A 14,336-nucleotide genomic window follows, 5' to 3' on the forward strand; every position below is an offset into this window, starting at 1 on the left:
CCATCTCCTTAACTATCATACTCGAATTCCACTCATTTCAAAACTCGGTCCTCCAGAAAGTGGGGAGCATATACGTAATGTTAGCTAGCGAGCCAGCCAAAAAACGTGTTTTGATTTATTTATTTTTATTCGGTGCAAACGGCTCTCCTGTGAAGTAGTGACCCACGACATACGCCTAGTTTCCAGAAACAGGTCACAAATAACTACTGTTAAAGGGATGAGAAGATAAAGAAAACACCTTTAGGTTTTACAAAGTGGATGTCTATATTTTAATGCATTTTTATTTGTTTTTGACTAACTTGAATAATTTACAAACTTATGACACACATACTGAAAAAGCTGAATCTTTATTAAAAGGAAATACTTAATAGGACATACCATGCCGTGTTGGTGTACTACTCTTATCCTCCATCTGCTAACAATGAAGAGAGATTTTGATAGAAAACAGAAGTGCAAACTGGTGAGCACCAAGTTAATAAGGTATCTGAGAAACTGTTAAGTAATGTGAGAATGCTCAGTCATTAGATAAAAATAGAACAGAAGTAAGATTCTAGGTTTAAAATAAGACAGTGAAATGTTTAGTGATAAAAAACTAACCCTCCAAAAATCCTTACAAGTCAAAATGTAGAATATTTAAGGTTGACTCAGTGATGTGCCGTAGATGTAAAAAGCATAGTGGGTCAATTTCAGCAACAACTCAGCTGTTTTGGGCCCGTGGTGAAGCGAACCCGTGCACATGCGCAGATACTGCTGTGTGTGAGAGAGAAGTCTTACATCTCACTTATCGCAAAGCTGTGGTGCTGCTTGTGGCAATGTCATTTCCCAGAGTCTACCTTTAAGTCAATCTTACGAGAAGACAAAATAGATTTAAACACAAAACATTATTTGCTACATGAACAATTTACATCAGTTGAACAAGTCTGTTCTCATTATTATTATCTTTGCCTGGTAAACAAAGCATACATTGGGGTAAAGATATTGCAGTGCTGTACTCTACTTTAAAAAAAAGACTCCAGAGTCCCCCAGTAACTTTTGCCGATGATGGGCCCTCTGGATTTCGCAGCCTTGTTCATCTCAGGCACTCAAAACAACATGGCACATTTTTGAACAGCCGGTAATACTCCTCTTGGATCTGGTAAAGTCAAATGGAATGGGGAATGTGTTACACGCATTAGTTAGCCTCAGTGTGTGGATGAGGTAAAATATTACAACATTTTTATAATAAAGAAATTAAATGAAGGAATGCTAAAGTAATTACAAATAGGGCCAGAAGTTGTTTATCTCCTGACCATATGATATGTCCAGGCAAAACTCTGGGCCCTGCGTTTCTCCTGGTCAGGTCATGTGGTCAGGAAAAACCCCTGGCCATAATTATGAACCTATTTTAGAGAAAGGTTTTACCTTTCTGGACAACACACAGAGGAAGATGAAGATGAACATCCCTTGGAAAGCGTTGGCAATGGTGAAGAGATAGGCTGTGAGGGTAGTCTCATTGAGAATGTGCAACACGCCAAATGTCCAGGTGGCGCCCAGGACGAACAGAAGGGCAAGGGCACCACGAGCACAGGACCTGGAAGGACCATATATGGTTTTGTCATTGTGAGCCATATTCTGACTTGATGTACAGTATGTGTGCTTAACTTAGGCTCATACAATAAGCTTAATGCTAACGTTTGTAGCTCATGTTCTGCCCTAACGTAAAGTATCTGCTCAATATTCAATACTTCTGTGTGACAACTTTACTAACTGTAGTAATCTTTATTTATTTTTTATTTTTTACACATGTTGAGTTTTCCTCAACAAACACTGGGTCTTTGGCATAAAGTCAATACATTCTTGGGATGTTTTTATCAATCTTACCTTATGTTTTGGTAATGGCTAATCTCTGGCTTCTTCACAGCAGTGTGTCGGTACACTTTGTAAATGATCACTCCAAAAGCCAGGAGATTGACCTTGGATAGACGCATACAAAACCATGAGAAACTACTGAGAGACTACTGCAATATGTTCTTTGGAGTAAACAACTTTTTGATGTAATTGTGGAATGTCATAAACTTTATTACCCATTACTGACATGCAAAATGATAACATGTTGTAAATGATTTAATCAGTGTTTCCAGACATTTCTGAAAGAAACAAAATTCTTGAATGTCCAATAAAATTTGTGAAAATGTGTTGAAAATAATATGATGAAATTAAAATGTTGAACCTTACCAGGATAATCAAACATGCAGGCCCAATGAAACTCCAAATAAAGTTATTTTCTGTGCTCAGCCAACACCTTTGAAACATAAAACATTATTTAACCACATGCTGGTGTGTAGTGCTACAACAACACCTAACAAGCACACTCCCTTTTTCTACTTACACTTTATTGGTACCATAATACTTGGAACCAAGTGTAGCCGAAATGGCCACCACCACTGCAGGGCTTCCATATCCAAAGATGTAAAAGTTGCGATGCAGGAATCCTTTGTTGTAGATGACACCAACCACTATCAGGTACAGATGGATCCCCTCAATGCACATCCAGGCAAAAGCTGCTAAGAAGAAATAATGAAGAAGCCCAGCAATGATAGAGCAGAATAGCTGAGGGCAGAGAAAGAGAAACAAAATGGACCTTTATCAAATTAGACAGACTTACCATCTATGAAATCATATAAAGCAAGGGTGACTGCACATGTAAACAAATGCAAATGAGATACAGACGGAGGCACAACTACACACACAGGTTCACTTTATTCAACATACTGTCTTTATATGTTCAAGAATATACTGTTCAATATTTACTGGAGCCGAAGTGCAGTCAGTGCTCACTTTATGGGTGTTCATATTGATCCCGACCAGAAAGATGAACTCAGCCATGAAGAGGCTGCAGCACAGGTTCTTGTGAATGGTGGTTCTGGTACTCTGTATCTCACTGAAGAACCAGAAGGTGAAGATGCACATGGACAGGCAGATGATTGAGATGATCATTCCCAGCTGAGTGATCCTGGTCAGAATGTTGTAGTGGGCCGCCATCTGAAAAGAAGAACCAACACAATGGAATGGTGAATCATTTTTACAGCTTTTTAGAGCTTCTCCCCTAGTTTTGTTGTTGTCAGAAAATAGAAAGTAACATATCATTTGAAAGCTTCAGCCCTTGTGGTTTCGGAAATCAAACTCGCATCTTACTGCTGGCAATGTCATAAGAATGCCCTGTGCTTTTCAAATGGGTGTGTTCCTATGGGAATTTGCACATGTTTAGAGCGAAACCATTAGGTAAACAATTAACTGAATTTTTTGAAATATTTTTTTTAATCCTTTTGGAACTGTAATTGGGGACATATTTTATTTCAAACCTAGACTTTCAAATCTCCTTATCCTCAAACAAAAAAGCTGTACATTTCAGTTTTTTTTGGCCTGCTGTATCTCGGTACTTTATGAGGGTAGTTTACAATATTATGTGTTGTTTAGAAAAGGCCACCGGAAGGCGTCAGAGTTTGAGAGGTTAAACCTACAATCTAGTAGGTGTGGTTGAATGGTATAGCCGCCAATACTATGCATAGAGCCCAAAAGGTTGTGGGTTCAATCACCATTTTCTATTATCCTGCCCTATATCCCTCTATATGTATGTGCTGTCTGAATAAACAACAAAAAATATGAAAGAGGGTGCAATTCCACTCTCCTTTTAAAAAATCTAAATACAAGTTAGCTTGTCTTTTCTATTACAAATCACTTCCATTTGGCCTTTCATGCAAGATGTTCAGATCACCAACAAGACAGCCACAGGGGATTGGAATACATTCATATGGATGGTATGGACACTTACGTTGGCCCGTCCAGAAGACATAAGAATGGCGAAGTGTGTGAGGTGATTGCAGGAGCATGTGGTGGTGGTGCTGTTGACGTGGGTTTGCTCACAGCCCTGTGTGGCCCAATGGCCCTGCATGCTGGCCGGATCGTACTCCCAAAAGGCACATTTGGTTACATCTTCTTTAGTGTCAATAGGCTTCAAAAGAAAGGGAATGAAATAGGATAGGAATTGGATATGTTATGGCAAAATATGTTTTCGAAAAAGGTACAAAATAAACAAGGTGGTTTGTGTAAAACAAATGGCTACCTTTTGATTGTGGAAATACTGAACGACCATTTCGTGCCTGCATGCACTTCTAAACTAACATATGGCCATACACATTAATCACAACTCTCCATAACTTCATTTAAATTGTAACTCAAAATCTCCCATTGACATCAAAACAGGATTTACAGGAGTGTTGTAATTTTGTGTGTGTGTCACAAGTTAGCAGTCTGCCACTGGAGAGCTAATGGATGAGTCTAGGCTGTCTGCGTGACTGCAAACATACCTCTGTGTGTCTGAGAGTGAAGGTCACATGGTCCAGCTGGTACATGTCAGCAGGTTTGATGGCAGCCGCTATCACCCGAGAGTTCACAGTGATTTCCCCTGTTTCTGCGTAGCTCGTGTAGTCTGTAACACCAGGGTCAGTGTTTGGTTTCAGGATGCCACCGACACTGTCATACCGCAGGAAAACTATGGACACACTTCCTGATGTACAGAAAAAAATTAGATTGAATTTGAATGTAGTAATATTGAAGTTTATGTCAGGTGTTGATACAGTAAGTGCTAGTGTCTGGTTCTACATTTGACAAATGTAGAGGTTCCCCCAAAAACAACAACATTTGACTTGTTACTTTGATAAGATTCTCATCTCATTTAAATGCATCTTTAGCTGACAATAATGTCGTAATGTTGTCATAGTGAATGTTTTTTCCCTTTAATCTGATCTCTTACCATTTTTGTTTCCCTTCTGCCTTTTAGGATTTAAGTTGATACGATCTCCTCCCATGGAGACAGAGAGCTCGGTTTTCTTGGTTTGCTGGACATCAAAAGTGTAGAGTTTCATTTCTGTAAATGAAAGAACAGAAATGATTCAGTTGAGTGGAATAATAATTATCTGATTAATACAGCATCTGCATCAATAGAGGATGGATTTCCAATAAACCAAGATCTTAACACATATAAATACTTTTTCAGCATAAAACTGACTTTAACTATACACAGTGGGGAGAACAAGTATTTGATCCACTGCCGATTTTGCAGTTTTTCCTACTTACAAAGCATGTAGAGGTCTGTAATTTTTATCATAGGTACACTTCAACTGTGAGAGACAGAAAAAAAAATCCAGAAAATCACATTGTATGATTTTTAAGTAATTCATTTGCATTTTATTGCATGACATAAGTATTTGATCACCTACCAACCAGTAAGAATTCCGGCTCTCACAGACCTGTTAGTTTTTTTCTGTTCTCCACTTACCTGTATAAAAGACACCTGACCACACACTCAATAAAACAGACTCCAACCTCTCCACAATGGCCAAGACCAGAGAGCTGTGTAAGGATATCAGGGATAACATTGTAGACCTGCACAAGGCTGGGATGGGCTACAGGACAATAGGCAAGCAGCTTGGTGAGAAGGCAACAACTGTTGGCGCAATTATTAGAAAATTGAATTAGTTCAAGATGACGGTCAGTCACCCTCGGTCTGGGGCTCCATGCAAGATCTCACCTCATGGGGCATCAATGATAATGAGGAAGGTGAGGGATCAGCCCAGAACTACACGGCAGGACCTGGTCAATGACCTGAAGAGAGCTGGGACCACAGTCTCAAAGAAAACCATTATTAACACACTACGCCGTCATGGATTAAAATCCTGCAGCGCACGCAAGGTCCCCCTGCTCAAGCCAGCGCATGTCCAGGCCCGTCTGAAGTTTGCCAATGACCATCTGGATGATCCAGAAGAGGAATAGGAGAAGGTCATGTGGTCTGATGAGACAAAAATAGAGCTTTTTGGTCTAAACTCCACTCGCCGTGTTTGGAGGAAAAAGAAGGATGAGTACAACCCCAAAAACACCATCCCAACTGTGAAGCATGGAGGTGGAAACATCATTCTTTGGGGTTACTTTTCTGCAAAGGGGACAGGATGACTGCACTGTATTGAGGGGAGGATGGATGGGACCATGTATCGCAAAATCTTGTCCAACAACCTCCTTCCCTCAGTAAGAGCATTGAAGATGGGTCGTGGCTGGGTCTTCCAGCATGACAACGACCCAAAACACACAGCCAGGGCAACTAAGGAGTGGCTCCGTAAGAAGCATCTCAAGGTCCTGGAGTGGCCTAGCCAGTCTCCAGACCTGAACCCAATAGAACATTTTGGGAGGGAGCTGAAAGTCGATATTGCCCAGCGACAGCCCCGAAACCTGAAGAATCTGAGCCAAAATCCCTGCTCCAGTGTGTGCAAACCTGGTCAAGAACTACAGGAAACATATGATCTCTGTAATTGCAAACAAAGGCTTCTGTACCAAATATTAAGTTCTGCTTTTCTGATGTATCAAATACTTACAGTGCCTTGCGAAAGTATTTGGCCCCCTTGAACTTTGCGACCTTTTGCCACATTTCAAGTTTCAAACATAAAGATATAAAACTGTATTTTTTTGTGAAGAATCAACAACAAGTGGGACACAATCATGAAGTGGAACGACATTTATTGGATATTTCAAACTTTTTTAACAAATCAAAAACTGAAAAATTGGGCGTGCAAAATTATTCAGCCCCCTTAAGTTAATACTTTGTAGCGCCACCTTTTGCTGCGATTACAGCTGTAAGTCGCTTGGGGTATGTCTCTATCAGTTTTGCACATCGAGAGACTGACATTTTTTCCCATTCCTCCTTGCAAAACAGCTCGAGCTCAGTGAGGTTGGATGGAGAGCATTTGTGAACAGCAGTTTTCAGTTCTTTCCACAGATTCTCGATTGGATTCAGGTCTGGACTTTGACTTGGCCATTCTAACACCTGGATATGTTTATTTTTGAACCATTCCATTGTAGATTTTGCTTTATGTTTTGGATCATTGTCTTGTTGGAAGACAAACCTCCGTCCCAGTCTCAGGTCTTTTGCAGACTCCATCAGGTTTTCTTCCAGAATGGTCCTGTATTTGGCTCCATCCATCTTCCCATCAATTTTAACCATCTTCCCTGTCCCTGCTGAAGAAAAGCAGGCCCAAACCATGATGCTGCCACCACCATGTTTGACAGTGGGGATGGTGTGTTCAGCTGTGTTGCTTTTACGCCAAACATAACGTTTTGCATTGTTGCCAAAAAGTTACATTTTGGTTTCATCTGATCAGAGCACCTTCTTCCACATGTTTGGTGTGTCTCCCAGGTGGCTTGTGGCAAACTTTAAACAACACTTTTTATGGATATCTTTAAGAAATGGCTTTCTTCTTGCCACTCTTCCATAAAGGCCAGATTTGTGCAATATACGACTGATTGTTGTCCTATTGACAGAGTCTCCCACCTCAGCTGTAGATCTCTGCAGTTCATCCAGAGTGATCATGGGCCTCTTGGCTGCATCTCTGATCAGTCTTCTCCTTGTATGAGCTGAAAGTTTAGAGGGACGGCCAGGTCTTGGTAGATTTGCAGTGGTCTGATACTCCTTCCATTTCAATATTATCGCTTGCACAGTGCTCCTTGGGATGTTTAAAGCTTGGGAAATCTTTTTGTATCCAAATCCGGCTTTAAACTTCTTCACAACAGTATCTCGGACCTGCCTGGTGTTTTCCTTGTTCTTCATGATGCTCTCTGCGCTTTTAACGGAATTCTGAGACTACCACAGTGCAGGTGCATTTATACAGAGACTTGATTACACACAGGTGGATTATATTTATCATCATTAGTCATTTAGGTCAACATTGGATCATTCAGAGATCCTCACTGAACTTCTGGAGAGAGTTTGCTGCACTGAAAGTAAAGGGGCTGAATAATTTTGCACGCCCAATTTTTCAGTTTTTGATTTGTTAAAAAAGTTTGAAATATCCAATAAATGTCGTTCCACTTCATGATTGTGTCCCACTTGTTGTTGATTCTTCACAAAAAAATACAGTTTTATATCTTTATGTTTGAAGCCTGAAATGTGGCAAAAGGTCGCAAAGTTCAAGGGGGCCGAATACTTTCGCAAGGCATTGTATGTCATGCAATAAAATGCAAATTAATTACTTAAAATCATACAATGTGAATTTCTGGATTTTTGTTTTAGATTCCGTCTCTCACAGTTGAAGTGTACCTATGATAAAAATTACAGACCTCTACATGCTTTTGTAAGTAAGAAAACCTGCAAAATCGGCAGTGTATCAAATACTTGTTCTCCCCACTGTAGCATCATCCCCGGCATCATCCTCATTTTGATACAATCAAAATGGATATGGTCAAAAGTAAGCATTGTGGCCTCCAGAGTGGCGCAGCGGTCTAAGGCACTGCATCACAGTGCTTGAGGCGTCACTACAGACCCAGGTTCGATCCAAGTCTGTGTCACAGCCGGCCGTGACTAAGAGACCTGTGAGGCGGCACACAATTGGACCAGCGTCATCCGGGTTAGGGGAGGGTTTGGCTGGCCGAGATTTCCATGTCTCATCGCGCTCTAGCGACTCTTTGTGGTGGGCCGGGCGCCTGCAAGCTGACTTCGGACACCAACTGGACAGTGTTTCCTCTGACACATTGGTGCGGCTGGCTTCCGGCTTCCGGCTTGGCAGTTTTGGAGGAGGCATGGTTTTTTACTTTTGCCTCTCCCGAGTCCGTAGGGGAGTTGCAGCGATGGGCCAAGACTAACTACCAATTGGAGAGTAAAAGGGGTAAAAGTAAAAATAAAATAAAAAAGTAGGCATTGAATAGCTTTTGGTGTTAGAGTTGGATGTAAAGGAGAAAACACATTGCACCAAATGACGGTCTGTTGTTCATATGCCGTTTGTTCACCATTCGTTCAGCGCTGTGTGTTTTATGGACCAACCGCCGGTAGGCATCTAACTGTCGACATTTTCTCAGGTTTCTACATGTAGAATCGGTTTGCTAATTATGGTTGGCACTCTGTTCAGAGGTGCCAAGTACAATCTGCCATTAGGCCTGCATAAGACTTTTCAGTCATGTCAACAGTAAATCACTGAATGCACAGAAAAAAACAAGTCAATCTGTTTTACACCATTATTGCTGTGGATTTCACTGAATTATGGGTAAAATTATGAAAATAGTGTTGTTACCTGTAATTGGAAGCCTGGAGTAAAAAATAATCCAACATACTGTACTTCTTTACAGTAATATATTTTTCCTACTGTAGATTCAAATGATCGGTTTCAGGTGCCAACCTGAAGCTAGACTATTTTAGTAAAGTATCTTCTTGAAGCTGCTGTGAAGTGGAATAATATTTTCAGCAGCTGCTGGGAAGGTACCTTGACTTGTTTATCTTTATTGCTAACCAATGTTGAATTACTACATGTTTTCCTAGCTAGCTAGCTATCTGCCTTACATTTGCTAGCTAGCTATAATAAGCTAGCTCAAGCTGACACAAGCCATTTCGGTCTGCCCTAAATTGCTCATAAATATATTTCTGTGATACCTAGCGAAAAAACAAATCACCCTGATAATGATTGTTGTGATGATAGGCGTCGCTCTCCCTCAGCCTCTGAGTGCCATAGATCATAAACTGAATGCAGATTCGTGACCATTATGTTTTCACCATTAATTAAGAAAATGGCTCGTATCTAGCAGTTCAAAATATATTACCGGCACAACATTATGATTGAAAGGCCGCATTTAACACATAAATCACAGCTGCAGCGAATGACCAGTGGAGGTGCTTTCCGATCTAAAGTGATTCCACTGGGGAGCTGTATCACAGTGTCACCATAGGTAGGTAGTAACGTGGCCAATCATTTTCGGCCATTTTTTTTTATATGTCAAGTAAGATAACAGCCTACAAAAGAAATTACTAATATTGGTAGCCATCTAGATGTCCAGTGATACAGTATGCTAAATGGGGAGAGCATGAACGGCATAACCTGTCACTGTTCACTCGGCTCTCAGCCGTATCCATATATCCTCTCAAACTTTGTTGCATAATGTTACAGTATTAGCCAAACCTGTTCACTTTACCAGTAGTATATAAACATTTGGTGGCAGAGAAAGAAAGGAAAATGTTGTGAGTCTGGTATATCAATGTTTTATTGGATTGAAATAGGTGAATCTAGTCGTCTTATTTGTATTTGTTCATTGCCTCAATTGATTTCATAAACTACACAGAAAATATAAATGCACATGCAACAATTTAAAATATTTTACTGAGTTACAGTTCATTAGGAAATCTGCCAATTGAAATAAATAAAATAGGCCCTAATCTATGGATTTCACACATTTTCACTGGGAATACAGATATTCATCTGTTGGTCACAGATAACTTCAAAGAATAGTTAGGGGAGTGGATCAGAAAACCAGTCAGTATCTGGTATTACTACCATTTCCCTCATGCAGCATGACACATCTCCTTCGCATAGAGATGTTCAGGCTGTTGATTGTGGTCTGTGGAATGTTGTCCCACTCCTCTTCAATGGCTGTGCAAAGTTGCTGGATATTGGCGGAAACTGGAACACGCTGTTGTACACGTCGATCCAGAACATCCCAAACATGTTCAATGGCTGACATGTCGGGTGAGTATGCTGGTCATGGAAGAATTGGGACATTTTCAGCATTTTCAGCTAGGAATTGTGTACAGATCCTTGCGACATGGGGCCGTGCCATATCATGCTGAAACATGAGGTGAAGGCGGCGGATGAATGGCACGACAATGGGCCTCAGGATCTTGTCAAAGTATCTCTGTGCATTCAAATTACCATCGATAAAATGTAATTGTGTTTGCTAACCATCGCTTATGCTTGCCCATACCATAACCTAACCGCCACAATGGGGCACTCTGTTCACAATATTGACATCAGCAAACCGCTCGAACACATGACGCCATCAGTTGAAACCGGGATTCATCCGTGAAGAGCACACTTCTCCAGTGTGCCAGTAGCCATCGAAGGTGGGCATTTACCCACTGAAGTTGGTTACAACGCCAAACTGCAGTTAGGTAAAGACCCTGGTGAGGATGATGAGCACACAGATGAGCGGCCTTTTATTGTCCCCCAGCACAAGGTTCACCTGTGTAATGATCGTGTTGTTTAATCAGCTTCTCCATATTCCACAACTGTCAGGTGGATGGATTAGCTTGGCAAGGAAGAAATGCTCACTAACAGGGATTTAAACAAATATGTGGACCAAATTTGAGAGCTTTTTGTGCATATGGAAAACTCTCTTTTATTTCAGCTCATGAAACATGAGGGCCAAACACATGTTTTTATTTAACCAGGCAAGTCAGTTAAGAACAAATTCTTATTTACAATGACAGCCTACCTGGGAACAGTGGGTTAACTTCCTTGTTCAGAATGACAGATTTTTACCTTGTCAGCTCAGGGATTGGATCCAGCAACTTTTTTGGTTACTGGCCCAATGCTCTAACCACTAGGCTTCCCGCCCGCCGTTCTCAACCCCTACAATAACCCATTCTTCCAAGAGCTCACTGAGTTTGAATTAAGTCCTCTAGTGTGGTAAGTACAGACATACACATTCTTGATATGTCCCTTGTCACCTTTCTTTTTACCCACAGAGTAACAGCCCTGGTGCGCTCTGTCTCTCATTATACTATATTCTTTATTTTTCTATGGTTGTCCTGGGGGTGAGAAGAGCTAACAAATCAGAAATTAGGAGGATTGTTATGGCGACTCATGGGGAACGCTTGATGCTGCACTGACTTCTCTCTCATGGATGCTCTCCTGCCCAAACTGTCCCTTTTTTGTGTGTTTCACCACCTCTGAAACACCATACCCAGAATAGAGTTGCTCCTGATCATAGATCTAGGATTGTAGCCAATCCCAATTTTAACTCCATCTCTCTCTTTCTTTCCCCCACATCTCCAATGCACAGGCACACAATATAGTTTATAAATGAGTGTTCTAATGATGCTCTTATTTGGTGCTCTTATGTGTTGTTGGTGCTCTTAACTGTTGTTACTTCATTGTCAATTATGTTAATATGTTGTCACCAATTTGAATAAATGTATTTCATGTAAAAATGTACAGTTGAAGTCAGAAGTTTACATACACCTTAGCCCAATACATTTAAACTCAGTTTTTCACAATTCCTGACATTTAGTCCGAGTTGGTGTGGGGGGACAAAATACATTTATGCACAATGGCGCACGCGCACAGCTGGTTTGGGTTCCGTGTTACAGATTGATGGCGGGGGCCAATCCGATGGTAAAACTTTTAAAAGAGTGCAGGCTGTGTTAGATACCAGGGCGAGGTGGGCACTTCACTGGGCCAAGGGAGAGCCAGGGAAATCCAGTAGCTACACTACATGACAAAAAGTATGCGGACACCTACTCGTCAAATATCTCATTAAAAAAAATGGGTATTGATATGGAGGTGGTCCCACAATTTTTACGCACTATGAGCCTCAGCACTTGGCAGTCCTGTTCTGTAAGCTGGTGTAGACTACCACTTCGCAGCTGAGCCATGTTGACCGGAACAGCTCTAGCAGGGCAGAAATTTGACAAACTGCCTTGTTGGAAAGGTGGCATCCTATGATGGTGCCACGTTGAAAGATACTGAGCTCTTCAGTAAGGCCATTCTACTCCCAATGTTTGTCTATGGATATTGCATGCCTGTGTGCTCGATTTAATACAAATCCACAAATTTGAAGGGGTGTCCACATACTTTTGTATATACAGTGTATATAGTGAGAAAAATCTCAAATAAATTAATTCCAGATGTTAGTCACCGAGCGCACTAGCACAAAGCCAAGGTGGTGAAAAGTTGACAAATTACAAAGGAGAACAGATGAGGTACTACACAACTACATGTATGATTTTCTCTTTTGTTTTGAGCCCATGGCAGGAATGCACCAGAGCCTGTTGTGCAAACGGGGTTCCCACTAGACAACACAGCCACAATGTCTGTAAAGAGCATAAGGTGTGGCTAATGTTAGCCAGCTTGAGCTAGCTACCAAGCTAGCATACGAAGGATGGATGGTAACTTCCTGTTGAAGGCTTTTTGGCTTCTTCTGTGGGGTTTAAGAAGTGCTGCCACCTACTGTAACATAGCGATAAACACTTTTCTTCAAGTGAGTGAGGTGGTTTAGGGAGTGGAATTTGTTAAAAGGAGCAGTTTGGATTGCCCCGAAAATATAGTATGTTAAATCAATGGATTAAATGTAGGGTATCTTTGGGCATAATCAATATAATCTACTTAAACTGTAAATTTAGGTGTATCCTTTTTGTGTCATCCTAGATGATTTTAAAATTAATTATGTCCACGTGTAGTTGTGTTTTTAAATTGGCAAATAAATCTAATCAAATTAAAATCACAACAAATGTAAGGTACTTATAGAAACAACAAAAACAGCTTGCAGCCTCTGGTTGGCTGGGGTTAGCTTGAAGGCGGCAGGCCGAATTTGAGATTAGAGAAATTCCTTGCTATTGTCTTTCAAATTAACTCATGGCTGGATGGCTTGACACAGGTTTATAGCTGTCCTCTGAGGCTAAATGCCAGAGATGGAAGGTAGCCTAGTGGTTAGAGCGTTGGGTCAGTAACGGAAAGGTTGCTGGATTGAATCCCAGAGCTGACAAGGTACAAATCTGTTGTTCTGTCCCTGAACAAGGAAGTTAACCCACTGTTCCCTGGTAGGCTGTCCTTGTAAATAATAATTTGTTCTTAACTGACTTGCCTAATTAAATATAATAATTTGTGGTCCTATGAGTGGGCGCTACCCGCCAGAGATGCAAATTACGTCTTGAACACTAAACACCGCTTACCCGCTGGTGGTAGGAATTTATAGCCTTGGGTGTGGGAATGCGGAAAATAGCAAGCGGGTGGGCATTTTTGGCATACTGGCAAAGGATCTGATTGGCTGACATTGCCATTCCAAAAATGGCTGCTGTGGCTTCTGCTACCTAGCATGAGGACAAAAATAACAGTTTTCCGGAAAAATGATCTGTCACCTAGGTGTAACAATTGGACAATTCAGAGTACAAGAGCATTTCTCATCCCTGGATTGAGGTATGTTTTCCGAGACATATCTCGCACCAGCTCCACTGTGTCTTAATCTACACAGGAAGCCTGTCCGATCTGCAACAAGCAGATCTGCTGGCTAGCTGTACTCTAATATGAGTTTCCATAAACCTGTATCACTTGTGGTATAAGTAGAAGAGTAAGCACTGCAAGAAGCCCCTGGAATGAAGCACAGCTAGCAGTGCCTGATGTGATTGGTCGAGATTCCACAATACAGTGGATCACTCTGGACCCATGAACTCACGTCCATTGACTCATTTTCAGCAGTCTACTTTTTCAAAAGGCATAAACTATCTTTTAAAATATGTGTGCCTGCATAGTGCAACCTGAATGCCATAGGGGAAA

The 14,336-nt window shown here is 41.1% G+C and overlaps 1 protein-coding gene across 1 annotated transcript in view; it reads right to left on the reverse strand.

The window, feature by feature from the left end:
• Positions 1-328: 328 nt before the first annotated feature.
• The window catches only part of adgrl4 (adhesion G protein-coupled receptor L4), a 28,709-nt gene continuing 14,701 nt past the window's right edge, over positions 329-14,336 (reverse strand). The window contains exons 8-16 of the mRNA XM_021599792.3: positions 4,793-4,906; positions 4,347-4,546; positions 3,812-3,991; positions 2,818-3,021; positions 2,369-2,589; positions 2,215-2,281; positions 1,861-1,952; positions 1,402-1,570; positions 329-1,132 (exon numbers count right to left, since the gene is read on the reverse strand). Of these exons, the coding sequence (XP_021455467.3) occupies positions 1,070-1,132; positions 1,402-1,570; positions 1,861-1,952; positions 2,215-2,281; positions 2,369-2,589; positions 2,818-3,021; positions 3,812-3,991; positions 4,347-4,546; positions 4,793-4,906 (1,310 nt within the window). The 3' untranslated portion in view covers positions 329-1,069. The remainder of the gene's footprint in view (positions 1,133-1,401; positions 1,571-1,860; positions 1,953-2,214; positions 2,282-2,368; positions 2,590-2,817; positions 3,022-3,811; positions 3,992-4,346; positions 4,547-4,792; positions 4,907-14,336) is intronic.

This window comes from Oncorhynchus mykiss, chromosome 4, assembly GCF_057628025.1.
Source record: "Oncorhynchus mykiss isolate SJ-2025 chromosome 4, ASM5762802v1, whole genome shotgun sequence".
Lineage (NCBI taxonomy): Eukaryota > Metazoa > Chordata > Actinopteri > Salmoniformes > Salmonidae > Oncorhynchus > Oncorhynchus mykiss.